General features: G+C 35.3%; 2 protein-coding genes and 1 pseudogene across 10 annotated transcripts in view; 2 read left to right on the top strand and 1 right to left on the bottom strand.

Annotated features, from left to right (window-relative positions):
• Positions 1 to 17,526, top strand: part of LOC105233704 (uncharacterized) — a 746,688-nt gene that overhangs the window by 482,287 nt on the left and 246,875 nt on the right. For all 9 annotated transcript variants that reach the window (XM_049447974.1, XM_049447975.1, XM_049447973.1 and 6 more), the window contains exon 3: positions 636 to 1,748. In XM_049447974.1, the coding sequence (XP_049303931.1) occupies positions 636 to 1,748 (1,113 nt within the window). The remainder of the gene's footprint in view (positions 1 to 635; positions 1,749 to 17,526) is intronic.
• The window catches only part of LOC125776365 (uncharacterized), a 129,590-nt pseudogene that overhangs the window by 71,670 nt on the left and 40,394 nt on the right, over positions 1 to 17,526 (top strand).
• Positions 1 to 17,526, bottom strand: part of LOC125776322 (uncharacterized) — a 215,221-nt gene that overhangs the window by 4,815 nt on the left and 192,880 nt on the right. The gene's annotated exons all lie outside the window — the stretch shown is intronic.

The following is a 17,526-nucleotide window of genomic DNA, read 5'->3' on the forward strand; positions in this document are numbered from 1 at the left end:
ATGAATATGTCACCAACAAAAAATTGATCTTCACAAGTCAATATGGCAGCCAAATTTGCGAAGAAGAAAAGAGAGATGATTACGCTGCATATTCTCTTCCGCAACGAGGAGACGGAACTACTTTCCGAGCCAACATTCCTTCATTTAGACTTTGCTTTATTCTTCATTTTATGTGCATAATAAATTTATAAAACGTGAATTTAAGTTTTCTAGTTTTCTTTCATACAAAATGATATGCATTTCTGAATATCACTAAGAAGTATAACTTCTTCCGCGCGTAGGGACTCCACGCACCTTTTTTCAAATGCATAACAATTAAAAGTATCCATGTTTACATAAAATTTTAATAAAAACTGAATTTGAATTAAAAATGTATGTTAATTGTGTCAAATTTCTTTTCTGCAAATAACCATTAAAAAAAATATCTATAATCCGGACACCCCCGTTATCCGGACGACCCCCAACATCAAGGGTGTCCGATCTATCGAGATACTACTGTAAATATTTAACTGAAGAAGTAAATTAATTACTTTAAAGACGTTGTTTCTTATAGTAATATGTATTTACAAAAGAAATAATTTTTACAGCTTATGTAATATAAGATTTATTAATGCAATATTGAATGTTTCTTAAAGGTAAAACTATTTTATTGGAAAATGAACACGGCAAAAATAATGCACAAGAGCTTTCAACATTTGTACCTTCTGAAAAGATGCAGTTTGAAGATGCAAGAGACAGAAATTTCTTGCAAAGTTGCAATGAATTAAATTTGCACAACTGCTACGAATCAACTGAAGCAGGAGTCTCTTTCGAACACTTACTCGAATTTACACAAGAACTATCCTCTGAATCAATTAAAGAGCATGAACAAAATGAAAATAATAAGATTGTCAATATGGCTACCAAACTACGTGAAGTAGACGAACTGCTTAAACAAATGCAACAGCAACAACACTATAAGAGGGATTGTTTTGGTTTAGATAATGACAAAGAAGAACAAGAGGGAAATTTTAGAGAACTTGTTATTTCGTTAATGGATAATCTGCTGGAAAGACAACAATCTGATTCGGAAGATGAAATGATTTTAGCTGATAACGACGAGACTTGTGAAAATTCAGCATTAAATTCTCAAATTATTGGCCAAGAGTGTCAAACTGAACAATTTGACTATGCATTAATTGCAAAGCGTCCTTGTAAAAGCAATTTTACTTTCGCATCGGATATTCTGGAACCTCCTTTAGAATGTGAAACATCTCCTTGTGATTTATTACACATAAATGTATGTAATAATATAAAAGACCACAACAGCCTATATTTAGACGAAATTACGTCCGAAAATATTAGACTAAAAATGCTTGCATCTTCGTTATCTGAAAGTGAACCACACATATTTGAAGTTGGTACGTGGAACCAAACTGATTCAAATAATAGAGGAAGTGAGCTGTTGAGCTTCAACATAAGCGCAACGTTAACCGATACAGTAGGCACTTCAAGTGACACTGAGTCAACAATAATTTTCGCTGCAGCTAAACCAAGCAGTGAGAATGAAGTACATGAAATCCTACCTGAAAATCATAAAAAAATTCGTATCAACGCATGGGATGGAGCGCAAGCTGCAGCCCGTCGGATGACCTTCCAAAGAGGGAATGCTCTGCGAAATGATTCGATACTTGACGAGAGACAGTTTTTTAATTCAAAAGATGAGAATTGGAACCTATTCAAGCAAAAATCTGAGTTATATTCAAATGGTTCGTATATATTTTAGTAAATACATATTTATTGTTGTGTTATACTATTGTTCTTTGCATCGAAGTATGGTATATTGTTTAGCTAGTATCCTCCTTTGTGTTTGCGGCATATTAAATATAAGTACCATATAATGTCATACATTGAGTACTGCTGAATAATTTATATGCGTTTATTACTTCTCCTTATTTTTTCATTCGATTCGCTCTTAACGGTTGTATTGTGATAATTTTTAAAAACATTTTCTTTCTATTAATAATTAAATCTCGTCAATAGTGTGCAGACATCAATTTATTAAAGTGAAATTTCAATAAATAATTTACTAAGGTAGAGATTAATTCTTCGCAATTCTAGAGCAGAACGATCACCAAAAATAAAAATTCTTAACCTATACAATACACATTATTTCCCAAACTTAAAGAAAATAACATTCTCTTGCCCAAAATTCCTAATAATCAAAAATAAAGACAACCAAAAACCATTAGAATCATATGATGCTTCCAGTTCTGCTTCATTTATCAAAGAATTTGACCTTCTCTTTAATACGAAAAAAAAACCAACAAACCACAAAAATCGTAAAAGCAACAAAACTATCAAACCTGTGCGAAAGACCTATTAATTTACACCCAATACTAAACACGGTCAAAGGAGTCATATGTATATGCCAGCTGTCTCGCTAATCTAACGGAAAGTGAAATATTAGATGGTACAAGGAGCAACAGACTGCAAAAATCTTTATAAATTAAGAGGCTTAAAAAATTCGATTTTTTTGAAAAGTTTTTTGGGAGGGAAAGAAAGAATTGATTAAAACGAAATTTCTAGAATTTATAGTTATATATTTAATCATTATTCACAAACTTTTTGGATGCAAAATCTTTGATATTCTGTCTTTGGGAAGCAATTGCCCGATGCATCTCGCATGTGCATTTGTCGGACGGCGGGTAGGATGCAGGTCGCACTTTCTGTTGGAAACAAAAAATTTAAAGAGATTCATATTTTTTAATAATTTATCTTCTAGTTAAACTAAAAAATTATAAATTGAAAAAAAGTGGTTTTGACCAAAAAAATTTTACTTTATGTTGTTTAAAAATATGTTCAAACTTGACTTTTCTGAGTTTTTTTTTATTTAAATAGAAGATAATTTAAAGCCAAATTTGTCCCAATTACATACGACGTTTAGTTTTTTTTCTATCCTGCCCGCCAATTAGGAAAAATCGTAAAAATTAAAAACCGACAAATCGCGCGTCAAAGTTTTCGCTTTCTGCCCAAGCGCATATATATAGTATGTATCTGCTAGACGCTCGGTCACTATTTCCCTTCTAGCTTCGAAAATATTTCGAATTCCCATGTATAACTTTGATTTCAGCCAAAAACATATCGATTTTTTCAAGCTTCTAAAGCAGGCTTCCCCTTAATAGACGGTAAACTTGTCAGCACTTCTCTTCGTATTATTTCTCTTAGTGCCTACGAACTAAAGAAGTCAACATTGCATGGCTGAAAGTCATGATTGAGCCATATATCCCATTACCAATGCAATGTAAAAACTGTTTTGTCTTTGTCGTACCTCTCTTCTTCTCCTTCTTTACTGGCGTAAACACCGCTTACGCGATTATAGCCGAGTTAACAACAGCGCGCCAGTCGTTTCTTCTTTTCGCCAATTGGATATTCCAAGTGAAGCTAGGTCCTTCTCCGCCTGATCATTCCAACAGAGTGGAGGTCTTCCTCTTCCTCTGCTTCCCCCAGCGAGTACTGCGTCGAATACTTTCAGAGCTGGACCCTTCATCTTGCATTAAAGGCGAACGTATTAATTGCAAATGAAAACACAGATCAAACCACAAACAATGCCCCAATCCACTCAAAGGAAAATATATTCTCACATACAAAACAAGTGTTGCTAGAGAGAAGCTACCCGAAAAAGAAGCAGCAAACATAAAGAATACCCATCACAAATTGAAAATCTTGAAGAAGCAACAAATAATAAAACCGGAATACCCAACGAACAGAAAACAAAAACCAACACCGGTCTCGACAGCAACAAATTTCTACTCGCGCTTCTCTCTCCCAACCAAATCAACACTGTCAATGATACTGCCCTTCTCACGGTTTCTCTCACAGCTACAATAAACATTTATTGTATTCACAGTTTATGGGGAATTTCATACAAGTATATGGCAACTTTACCCAATACTTGAAATTTAAACTGTGAGCGCACAAATATATTCTTATATCATTTAAATGGAAAGCAAACCGCTAATGATTCTAGTATGTATACATATATATTTATTACATAAAATTACCGACCGAAGTTATTTTTTACAATTTTAATTGATGCAGAAGAAGAAGAGCTTCCAGAAAGCATTGGCTATGTTGACGGTTGTGAAATCAGATTAGCAGAATTTCCTTCAAAAGATCACGAACAACACTTTTCTCGTAAATACAGTATGCTTGAAAAATGGAAGTAGTATGCACTAAAAATTAGACAAGCGACAATAGGATACCGAGGAAGCGTCCATGATCCTAAAGTTTTTGCAGAATCTGCAATAGGCAAAATCACGAAAATATTTTTTTGGATTGCTGATTAAAAGAAAAATTTTTAAGTTTAAAAGAACTACGGTTCCGATTAACAAATGAAGCCAATTATAAAAATTGTTGTAGATGGATTTTGGCATGTTGTATCCTTCACAACATGTTGCTATAATTTAACTTAAACGAAAATTGTAGTTTGGAAGGTCAAGAAGAAACAGATTTCCAACAAGAAATTTATGATCACAGCGACCTAAGAAAAGCTCTATCACCTTTTGTAAACAGTAAATATTAAGAAATAATTTATGTAGTATATATGTATAGTTTTTTTTTTTTTTTTTTAATTCTTTCATTGCTATTCGTTCCTTCATTTCAAGCTCTCTTAAAGCCACTTTTTCTTTCATTTAAATTTCTAGTATTGTTATTCTTTCTTCAGAATTGCTTTTTCCTTTTTCACACAAAAATTTTTGTTATTGCAAATCGAATTCTTTTTCATTTAAAGCTACTTAGCTCTCTATCTTTCATTTTTGTTTCTATTTCTAAATTTGGCTGCTTCACCTAACATACTAAGCACATCGGCGAGGCCTGTTCGCGAATAAATACCCTTGCGACGATTTATTGTGTTGCATGTAGATTCTGGTGACAAACCAACTTCTTGAAAAATATCTTCAACTTTAGGTGCGGTAGCTACATTTCCAGTGCCGTTGAACTGCTTCCGGCGTCGAAATGGTCTGTGGTGGTCGTCGACTTGTTTTCAGAACACATATCTACTACATTCAGCGTAGGGCTTTGAGAATTTACATCTGAGACTTCTGCAACCAAAATAAATGCATTAGATTGAAACTCTTTATAGCCAAATATGTCTTCCAAATAATAGAAAAATTTCTGAAAATTATATAATTAATTACAATTTTCTAGCAAACAATTTATTTTCAAATTCTTTTTCTTCTTCTTCTTAATTGGCGTAGACACCGCTTACGCGATTATAGCAGAGTTAACAACCGCACGCCAGTCGTTTCTTCTTTTCGCAACGTGGCGCCAATTGGATATTCCAAGCGAAGCCAGGTCCTTCTCCACTTGGTCCTTCCAACGGAGTGGAGGTCTTTCTCTTCCTCTGCTTCCCGTGGTGGGTACTGCGTCGAATACTTTCAGAGCTGGAGTGTTTTCGTCCATCTGGACAACATGACCTAGCCAGCGTAGCCGCTGTCTTTTAATTCGCTGAACTATGTCAATGTCGTCGTATATCTCGTACAGCTCATCGTTCCATCGAATGCGATATTCGCCGTGGCCAACGCGCAAAGGACCATATATCTTTCGCAGAACTTTTCTCTCGAAATCTCGCAACGTCGACTTATCCGTTGTTGACATCGTCCAAGCCTCTGCACCATATAGCAGGACGGGAATTATGAGCGACTTATAGAGTTGGTTTTTTGTTTGTCGAGAGAGGATTTTGCTTATCAATTGCCTACTTAATCCGAAGTAACACCTGTTGGCAAGAGTTATCCTGTGTTGGATTTCTAGGCTGACATTGTTGGTGGTGTTTACGCTGGCCCCAAGATAGACGAAATTATCTACAACTTCAAAGTTATGACTGTCAACAGTGACGTGAGAGCCAAGTCGCGAGTGCGACGACTGTTTGTTTGATGACAGGAGATATTTCGTCTTGCCCTCGTTCACTGCCAGACCCATTTCTTTTGCTTCCTTGTTCAGTCTGGAGAAAGCAGAACTAACGGCGCGGGTGTTGAGGCCGATGATATCAATATCATCGGCATACGCCAGCTGTTGTACACTCTTATAGAAGATGGTACTTTCTCTGTTGAGTTCTGCAGCTCGAACTATTTTCTCCAGAAGCAGGTTGAAAAAGTCGCACGATAGGCAATCGCCTTGTCTGAAACCTCGTTTGGTATCGAACAGCTCGGAGAGGTCCTTCCCGATTCTGACGGAGCTTTTCGTGTTACTCACCGTCAGCTTGCACAGCCGTATTAGTTTTGCGGGGATACCAAATTCAGACATCGCGGCATAAAGGCAGCTCCTTTTCGTACTGTCGAAAGCAGCTTTGAAATCGACGAAGAGGTGGTGTGTGTCGATTCTTCTTTCATGGATTATTTTCAAATTACTTTCTGGTAATTCGCTGTCTTGCATGGCACTTGCTCCCCTCAAATTCTGACTCCTCATACCATCTCGTAAGTTTAACGTCTCTGGCGTATTAACTTACTAACTTATGCTTTTAGCAGTTTCTAACCATGCCGTTATATGGGGAGTGGGAGGGGTTATCATCCGATTTTATCCACTTTCACACTGTCCATTCTTATAATATTTGAGATAGGTAAATTTGATTGTTATAGCTTAAGTGGTTTATAGAGATATGTATGTTAAACGGACGGACAGAAGGCGGACAGACAGACGGTACCCAGAGTGCTTGGAAGTGCATTCCAAACTTTTAACGCGTTTCACTCACAATGGTGTTTTCCGTGACCAACACTACTCGAAAACGGCTAAACCGATTAGTCTCAAATTTTACCACGAGTTTCTTAAATATATTTTTAGTAATAAATCGAAGATTTTTCTCACTGATAAATATTTTTTTATAAACAATTCAAGATTTAAAATTACAAAATAATAAAATCAAAATTAAATCACAAATGTCCTTATCCCCAAAGTAGAAAAACAGAAAATATTGTCGAGAACCCGAAAAAGAATCCTGGGCCAGATCCTCCTATCTTTTCTACAACTATAACCAGCAGACAGTGCATTATATAGTACATATGTATATCACACCAGATTAATACACAACCACATTTTGGAAAAAATCAACAGCCACTCCGCCCATATTGTAACTTGAAGAATCTAACAATTCAACATCTAATAGAAAATTGCTTATCATTATAATACGTTCTACTAGAGCTAATTAACCCTAACTTAAGAGAATTGTTAACAAATGTAACACAATCTAATATAATTTATATCATTTATATTTTATTAATTTATCTGTAAGTTAAACATCTATTTTGAAATGAGATAATGTACTTGTAAAACAATTAGTTTAGTACCTGATTTAATTAATAAGTTAGAAAGAGATACTTGTGTCACAGTGCTTGTGACTAACTGTTTTCCTGAAAATGTTGGACAATCTGTTAGATGTACAAGTATAACGGTGGTCTTAGTAGTTTTGTTGCTCTAAGTATAAGATCTATATTGGATATATTTCTGATCCCAACATATGACACTATTTAAGATTTTGTAAGATTTGCCCTCGTTTATTTTTAAATCTTTATTTCAATTTTTCATTACGAAAATCAAGAAACATGAAAGAAGGTAACGGATATATTTATAATATAAGTTCTGTTTTCAAAACTTAGGATGCATTGAAGTAAACAGAGAGGAAAATGTCGAAAACATATATATACCCAATCGTTTAATTGGCTTTTCCAGTTGACAATGTATATTCAATATCAGCAATAATATGCTATAATGGGACAATTTCCTCAACCGTGATACATTTCATCCCTTTATATTTTTATGGAAACTCTCTCTCTCTCTCTCTATAATTTTCTCAATTTTCCGAAAATTTATCCAGATGATTGTGAGTATAGTCTACCTGATACTCATATTTGCTCCTAGAATCTTAATAAATTTCGACTTCCAACCAAAAAATCTTTTCAAGTTTTGATTTCCGGAATCTTCCATGAATTGCCATATTTAAGGACCAACAAACGATCATCTTTCGTATTTTCATTGATCTATTAATCCTATATACGAATGCGTTAGAATTGTGAAATGTTACACACATCATGGGAAAGGGCTTTATAAGGGCTTATCTCGAGAACTGCTCTTTTGATTTCAACCAAATTCGATACGTAGCAATAGGAAACTTAGTTTGCCGGTTCCTTAGTACAAAGAAAATTACGAGTTCGTAGATGGGCGTAATCGGACTACACCCACAAAATGCCATTAACCGAAAACGTATAAAGTGCAATAACTGCGTACTAAATTAAAATACAAAACTGTAATTAGGTTCTGGGGATTGCAGTAGCAAGGGCACCTGCGGCCAAAAAACTTTGAAAAAGTGGCCGTGGCTCCGTCCTCACATAAGTTTAATAATACCAGGATGTTCAATAAGATTTGTCGTTCGATAAGAGAGGGCGTTGCTACTAGTCCAAAATTTTTTGTTTTGTTGGTACACTCTTCATATCAACGTATGTGAAGCTCATTTCAATCTGTCAATTCATTCATTGTTTACAAGCCATTAAGTGTCGCCGTGTCCCAGAATTTTTTTACAATGGAAAAATTTTAATATCGTGCAGTGATAAAATTCTTATTTTTGGAAGGTGTAGCACCAAAAGAAATTCACGAACGAATGTAAAAAGTGTTTAATGATTGTTCATCTACAACGGGAAGGACGTCCAAAAAGCGCATCAACACCAGAAATCGAAGTTCGAATTGTTGGAGCATCCACTGTATTTGGCCCCAGCGACTTTAATTTTTTCAAGAACTCAAGAACTGTATGCGTGGCAAGCGTTTTTTCATCAAATGAAAAGGTTCAACTTTGCAGACCTTCCGGATTCTCACTGCGGGAATGTTATCCACAGATTGAAGGATCGTTGAAGCAAGTGTATTAATGTTCAGGGAGATTATACTGAATATTAAAGTGTATTTTGAAACATAAAATTGTGTTTTTCTTATCAAATGACAAAACTTATTGAACAGCCTGGCACATATATCCCAAACAATTCAAGCTACAGCTATAAAAAATGGTCAGCGCGAAAATTATGACAGCTCCTGCGATAGTGCGAAATCGGCGGATGAGCCCGCTCACTCCCCGCATAACGGTACTTTTCAAAACTACTACATTAAAATTTGCCTCCGAATTAGTATGAGATGGCTTTATGGGAGCAAGTGTGAATATTTGATTATGAGTGTGGCACCGGACACTTTTTGGTGAAATCACTTATCTCAGGACCCGTACGAGTGATTTCGACTAAATTTAAGCATATGACATTCGTCTCACATTCCTATGCCACAGAGTGACTTCTACTTAAAACAATCACAGATTTCTGACCGCTGTAGCATATGGCGTGAAGGGTATTATAACTTCAGCACCACAGTTAACTTTTTTGCAATTTTCTATTAATTTTAATTTTGCTATGACAGTGAAAAATTCAAAAGGGCAAACGTTATGCCAAGGTGGCTAAGGATTGTTTAATCCGAAGACAACTATACGTGTTCAAATGCTAGGAAGGCATGTTTTATAAATAATAATTAAACTTGAAATGACAAACAAAATAAATGGAAAAATGTGTACGTAAATCGAGTATTAATTTACAAAATAAAATAATTTCTTTACAATTGGCATAGGTATTTTTATACTTGAAAAATTTGCAATTAGACAGATGATAGCGACAGCATTTTTAAACTAAATTCAAGGTCATACCATCTGAAGAGATCTCAACATTGGTGGCTAAATGAGAAAAACAAAAATTCATGTGAAAAGTTAAAGTGAGGTGATACATACAATATATACACATAAAAAAAAATTCAAGAAAAAAAAGTTCCGTGAGGTGACATATTCATATGAATATATAATAAAAAACAAAAAAACCGGTTTGAAAAACCGACACGAAAAGGTTCCATGGTGTGATTCCCAAATCAAAATCAAAAAAAAGTACAAAATACATATAAATATACATATACATACAAGACAGTGCTTAAAATCGAAAAAAAAATACCAAAAACAGGGCACGAAATATTATTTAGCAAAAAAAAACCCACACGGGCGCGAAGCTTAACATATATTAAAAAAAAAATTTAATATTCTTGTGAAAAACCATAATAAACGTGAAATTAAAAACACCAAAAAAATAATTATAAAAATAATAATAATAGAAAGAAAAGCAACCAACGAAGGAAAGCCAACCAACAGGGGAAAGCCAACCAACGGAGGAAAGCCAACCAACGAAGGGAAAATTAAACCTGCGGAACAAGCAACGAAAAGGAAAGGAAACCGTGAGGAAAAAAATTGGATGCTGTGGCAAACTACTCCCCATTCAAAACCACTCCCCCATTCAAAACCGTATATAAAGCCCTCAAAGTGAGTGTATCAACTTCATATATTATTTTAAATCATTTGTACTTATTTGCATATACATATGTATGTTGCAAGTTACAGTTGATCTCTACAAAAACTGTATACGATCATGTAAATTTTAATAGAACAGTTGCTACCAAACTGTCCGAACTTACGGTTGATTTCCGGGAAACCGAAAACAGTTTGGTACATTATACATGTACATCCAAATATATGTATGAATAGTATATAGTATAATATATATATATATATATATATATGTATATATATAATTGTATATATACATACTGGCATATACATATCTGATAAAAGGCCTACTTTGGCTTACATTTTTGTATCTAAACATACAACATTAAAAATCAAAAAAAAAAATTTCAAGTATTCACTTGACAACATTTTCCGGCAATACCCCTATACTCAACAGTATAAGCAGGATTGCGCAAAAAGTAAGCAAGGGCAATTGCGAAATTTAAAAGAGAAAAGAAAAATAACAAAACCAAACATACATACATACATATGCACAATAGTCACCACTTTCATACGTACATACCCACATGTATGTATAAACAGCATAACTAAAATTTTACATATTAACTAAAAGTGCATACCTGCACTTTTTTTTTTTGATTTTCTATTTCCGAGTTATCCGTACGGCAAATAATATATGTACATATGTACATACGTACGGCATACAATTTACCTATGCCGGTACATACAATGTACATAGGGTAAAAAACTAAATTAACATTTCACAAATTTTACAAAATTCCGAAAAAATAAAGCGGTAAATGCGAAATTTTAATTTATTAAAAATTTTAAAATTTGCTAATTAAAAGAAAAAGATTTACGGCCAAAATAAAACAAAAAATTTTAAGAGTTGGTAGAAAGAAAAGCACATACATACATACGTATTGGCATTTTCAAGTGTTCACACACACATACTTACATTCAAAGACCAAATCGGCACCTGTCCAGCAATACCCCTTGTTCTTGGTAAAGCACAAGCAAGCAGGATTGCAAACAAATCAAAAAAATAAATTTTTACCATCTTCGCATATGCACATAAACACGCACATATTGTTCTTGGTAAAGCACAAGCAAGCAGGATTGCAAACAAAAAAAAAAATAAATTTTTACCATCTTCGCGTATGCACATAAACACGCACATATTGTGCAAACTTATTTACAAAGGTCATCAACCTTTTTCTCCTTTTGCATTATCGCTGGTACGAGTAAAAGTTAACACCAGTAAACACGTATTCGGTCAACACTCCACCCCACCGACATTGCTGACGGTGCGTCGGCAGGTTTGAGTGTGGAAATAGCATAACAACAACTCTCCCACCGATACTGATGACGAAGCGCCGACCAGGTAGCGCGTGAAAACAACAACATCGATACATCGGAAAAGCCAATAGCAAGAGGTAAATTGCCGAATTGCATTTTGCAAGTCACTCGGCAAAACATGTGCAGCAACTGACAGGTAAAACAAAGAGTCAGGTATTTAGGCGTAGTCGTCGCAATATTTTAGTTAGCAAATCAGTTGTAATAACTCGACCGATACAAACGGCTGCTCTTGTGCAAACAAGAGAAATAAAACAACATTAAAACCCAACTAAGTGTTTTAATAATTTATACGCAAGTAATTACTAACGAGTACGAAACATTAAATAAAATAAAAAAAAAACAAAAACAAGAACAAACTAATAGCTAAATACATAAGCACCGGGAATAAGGAAAACGAAATACGCGTTCGTTATTTTATACTTTGTATACTGAGAGAATTTTTTTTCTCATATTTTCAATTTTCTCATATTATCTAAATGAACGGAGATTCTAAGGAGTAATCACTACAATATTTAAAAGTACAAAAAATAATTTCAGAAGAAAAGAGCCCATGTACACCTGCTGATGCTACACGCTCAAAGCAAGGTGCTACAAAACAAGAAAAGCTGAAAGCTATTTCATATACTAAGTTTATTGCTGAGAGTGACAGTCTAATTCGATACTGTACTCGATTTTCATCTTCACCGATTCAAAATAATTCGGAATCGGTATTAGAAATCAAAAAAAAAATCTGGGCAATTTCTGGACACGTCTCCAAGCTGCGTATCACAGTATACACAGTAGAAAACCTTTTCGTGGTAGCTTCCTGGGGTTGAATAGCGGCCATCTTAGATTTTCAGTGGTAGCAGCGCAGTGCTGTATAAATTAAGGTAGTAAATACTTAGCAAATTTATTTTATTAAATAACAAAAACTATAAATATTGTTGCTCAATATAAAAGGAAATTATTTATCAATGATATATATTTACTAATAGGTGATTTAAATGCCATAGTGTGCAATATTTCGCCCATAAAAATATCATTTACTGATATTCAGATATTTTAGATTTCTCGGTGGTGAGTTTTCTTCTGAATGTATTTGCTTATATTTGACCGACAGAAATAAAAAAAGGCTGATTTCCTAAGTTAATCTTGTTTTTTATCTTAAAATTCGGTTATTTTATTTAATTAAATTATTTGTAAAATTATATTCATATATCTAAATGCGAATTCCACTTAATTTTCTTTTGTAACGTCTAATCAATTTGTATTTATATGTCAAACGAAAGTTTACCGCCCTGGACTGTATCTTTTTGCATGCAAAATTTAAGAAATTCTTGAAGCGTGTTTAACACTTGTTAAAAAAAAGAACTTGCATAACAAGCAGCATCTGTGTAAAATTCAAGAAACATGCAAAGTAATTCAAAATAATCACTTAAATAAAGCAAACACTTAAATTACATAATATCTATTAAAGTGCTGCTCATCAAACTTTAAAATTTATATGTAGCTTAACAGAACACCCTAATTACCATGAATGTAGCAAAAAAAGTGTTACGCAACACCGTAAGATTTTCTAGAGTTGAAACTATGTGTGTAAACAAAGTAAAGGTTTTTTACTGTACATTTTTTAGCATAACATCACTCAGAATGTTTTGTCATTTAATCGTGAATTGTTTTATTTACAGGGAATTAAAAAATTCATCTCGGCCAAAATATGGAATTAACTCGTGAACATTTTCGTGCGATCATTTTTTACAACTTTCGACGTGGATTATCACGACAAGAGTGCATCGATGAACTAAAATCTTTGTATGGCTATGAAGCACCATCCTATAGCACTGTGAAAAACTGGTGTAACGAATTCAATCGTGGCCGACGCTCGCTCAAACACGAATTCCGTGAAGGTCGTCCAAAAACAGCCGTTGTGCCCGAAAACATCGATGCCGTACGTGAACTGATAATGCAAGACCGTCATGTAACATACCTTCAGATAGAGGCATGCCTATGCATTTCTCCCACCAGCACACATTCGATATTGCATGAACACCTGGCCGTAAAAAAGGTTTGTTCTCGTTGGATCCCGCACAATTTGACAATCGCTCAAAAAAAGGCTCGTGTAGATTGGTGTAAAGAAATGCTGAAAAAATACGATCGCGGTGCTTCAAAAGACGTTTATAAGATCGTCACAGGTGACGAATCATGGATCTATGCGTATGAGCCCGAAACAAAACAGCAATCGAAAATGTGGGTCTTCCAAGACGAGCCAAGTCCAACGAAAGTTGTTCGTGGAAGAAGCACTTCGAAGCAAATGGTCGCCTGTTCCTCGGCAAAACTGGTCATGTGGCGAATGTTCCGCTTGAGCAACGTAGGACGGCCAATTCTGAGTGGTACACCACCATTTGTTTGCCTGAAGTCTTCGGAGAAATTCGAAAAACGAACAAGAGAAGACGAATCATTGTGCATCATGACAATGCGAGCTCTCACACCACGGCTCAAACCAGCGCCTTTTTGACCGGCCAAAACGTCGAATTGATGGGTCATCCGCCGTACAGCCCTGACTTGGCACCCAATGACTTCTTTTTATTCCCACACATCAAGAAAATAATGCGTGGTCAACGATTTTCGTCGCCAGAAGATGCTGTTGAAGCATTCAAAAACCATGTTTTGGCGGTGTCTCAATCGGAGTGGAAAAAGTGCTTCGAAAATTGGTTTGAGCGCATGCAAAAGTGTATAAATCTTGATGAAGAATATTTTGAAAAATAATAAAACCATTTTCGTTGATAAATATTCCTATTTTCATTATTAGGCCAGAAATATATATAGCAGCCCTCGTATACTGAGCTGCGTATGACGCAATTGTAGAATCTGACGAATCAGATCTACCTGAAAATTTCAAATCTTCAGCATACTCCAAATATGAATACTGCTTAGACCAGTACAAAGAGACGAAAGCTATGATCTCCGATCAATTGAAATTAATTAAAGCAATTGCACCTACTCCACAACCGAGAGTAGAGCTGCCACAAGTTCAAAGCCAAGAGGCGAGTTCAGGCATCCACCTCAAGGTGTCCGCATGTGACACTGAAATTTTTCATGGTGGTTATGAACAATGGCCGTCCTTCCGGGACATGTTTACAGCCGAGTACATAAACCATCCAAAATTATCACAAGCGCAAAAATTGTATCACCTCCGATACAAAACAAAAGCTTAAGCAGGCGTAATAGTCAAACAGTTCGCTCTTATTGACGAAAATTTCAATTATGCTTGGGAAGCTCTAAAAGCTCGTTACTAGAACGAAAGAATATTAGTCGACAAACAAGTCACAATATTAATGAACTTACCAAAAATTCAGAAAGAAACAAGTGAAGAATTTGTAAAACTTCAATCCACTGTTTCAAATTGCTTGTTGGTTCTAGCGACACAGAATATTCCCACAGAAAATTGGGACCCCATTTTGGTAAATACATATATGCACATCCTCATTACCAGAAAAATTGTTACTTTTGTGGAAGCAATCGCTCTCATCGCGAAGAAAGTGCCCAACGTGGCAACAAATGAACGATTTCTTAACTGCCCAATATGAAATTGCCGAAAGGGTAGATAAAAAAATGGTCAGAACTAAACACGTTCAACACGACCTAAATCGAAGCTTCATTAGACCTTAAGCAAGCAACAAAAACAACTTAAATCATAGTTATTTCAAAACCCAATCGTTCACATCCGAACAAAACACACAGACGTCATGCGAACTGTGTAAAGGAGGGCACAGGCTGAAATCTTGCGAGAAATTTAAAAAACTAAATATTAACGAAAGAAACAATTTCGTAAGAACGAAAAAACTTTGTACCAACTGTTTGTCACATGCGCATGCGCTCAAAGATTGCGAAAGCAAATTGAATTGCGTTTATTGCCACAAACGACATAATTCAATGCTTCACATTACACATTTTTCCACCTTCGCTCAAAATAACGCTAATGTTAAAAGAGGTGCGGGATTAGTTGCAATAGCAAATCCCGACTTACAAAATTCAGAAAATTGCCAAGAAGCACCATGCTGCTCAAAGGCTTTAAAAAATCAGACGCTACACAGCGAAAACCAAAGCAGTGTATTATTACCCACTGCTGTGGTCTCCATCGAGCAGCGAGGAGAACTGTTTAAACTTAGGGCCTTAATAGACCAAGGATCTCAACGGTCATTTATAGCGTCTAGCGTACAAAGTAGCCTACAACTGCCAACAAAACTAGTTCATTTTGCAATTAGGGGAATGGGCGGAAGAGTAGTACAAAACTCAAACAAAATCTGCCCCATTACCTTTATTTCCCCACCAAGCGGATAAGCGCATACAAGCAGAAGCTATTGTCTTACCGCAACTAACAAACATGCTTCCAAGCTATCATATAAATAGCAAGCATTGGCAAAAGGTATCACACCTTAAGTTAGCAGACCCCAACTGCAACACTCCCGCTCAAATAGACATTCTATTAGGCAGCGATCTCATACCACAAATTATTTGTGTTGAGAAAATTACAAAAACACTTCTGGCGCAAAATACCATTTTCGGATGGGTCCTAAGTGGACTAGTTGCGGAACCAGTCACAACAATGACAACTCAAGTTGAGGAAATCTCAAACAAGTACCTCAATACTCAACTGAAGAAATTTTGGGAGTTAGAAGAACTCCCCCCTATATCAATCACAACCCCAGAAGATCGATATTGTAAGGATTTTTACAAATCACAATTACTCAATTAGATAATGGTCGGTACGTCGTACGACTACCACTAAAGCCAAAATTCCCCCACACACTTGCCTTAGGTCATTCTCGCACCTCTGCTATCCAACAGTTTTTAACTATGGAAAAAAACATACTTAAAAAAGACGAGTGAAAGTGGTAAGTGTGCCAAAAGATAAAGGTGAAGTGCGCAACTAATCAAGCAATTGGTCACAAAGTTATACCAAAATTGGTATAACCAAGCCCAGGGAACAATATGAGCAGGTATTCATTTTCTTTTTATTAACCTTTGGAGGTCATGTACCACCAAAAAAAAACACCAGCTCCAAAAAACTTTTTTGCATCCATCTTTCTGTCTAGTTTTAATGTAAAACCACTGTATTGGCACCTCTGCGCAGTACACATACGAAACTATTGATAATAGTCCAAAAATATTTAATGGCTATTTTGTCTTTTTATGTAATTTGTGTTTAATTCCTTCAAATTCTGATAATAATAAAAGTAAATATTTATATACACTATTTAAAACGACATTTATCAGGTGGCACTAAAACATTAATAAATAACGCAACTCAATTTTATGTTTTTTGAGTTACATACAGGTTTGCGAATTTTTGATTAAAACAATTTTTACAGTAAATTAAGTTTTACCTTGAGTAAAAATTGAGATAACTTGATGCGTCTGGTCCCTGGTACACCTAAAGATCTTAGTATTGCAAATGGATAGACCAACGCCACTCCCACAAAATTCTCTTAAGCGATATATAAAAAACTCTAGCAAAATGAGATGTACTACTGTGATCAAATTGAAAGAATTCGCTTTTTATTTTATAGGTAGGTAGGTAGAGGTAGAAGTGCAGCCCTATTGTCTATCGGGCTCAATTAGCACTTGATGTGCCATTTTGATACACTATTCGCAGAATCTCTCAAACCATTTTGAGGTTTCGATGAAACTACTTATGTCTGATATGCTTTTAGTTGAAATCCATTCAAGGTTTGGTGCTTGATGGATTCCAAGTGTTTTGTCTCGGATCTGTGCTAAAACTGGGCATTCACAGAAAAAGTGGAAAATTGTTTACTTGTTCCCTGCTACTCCGCAGCCTCGGCAGG

The sequence above is a fragment of the Bactrocera dorsalis genome, chromosome 2, assembly GCF_023373825.1.
Source record: "Bactrocera dorsalis isolate Fly_Bdor chromosome 2, ASM2337382v1, whole genome shotgun sequence".
NCBI classification, from domain to species: Eukaryota; Metazoa; Arthropoda; class Insecta; order Diptera; family Tephritidae; genus Bactrocera; species Bactrocera dorsalis.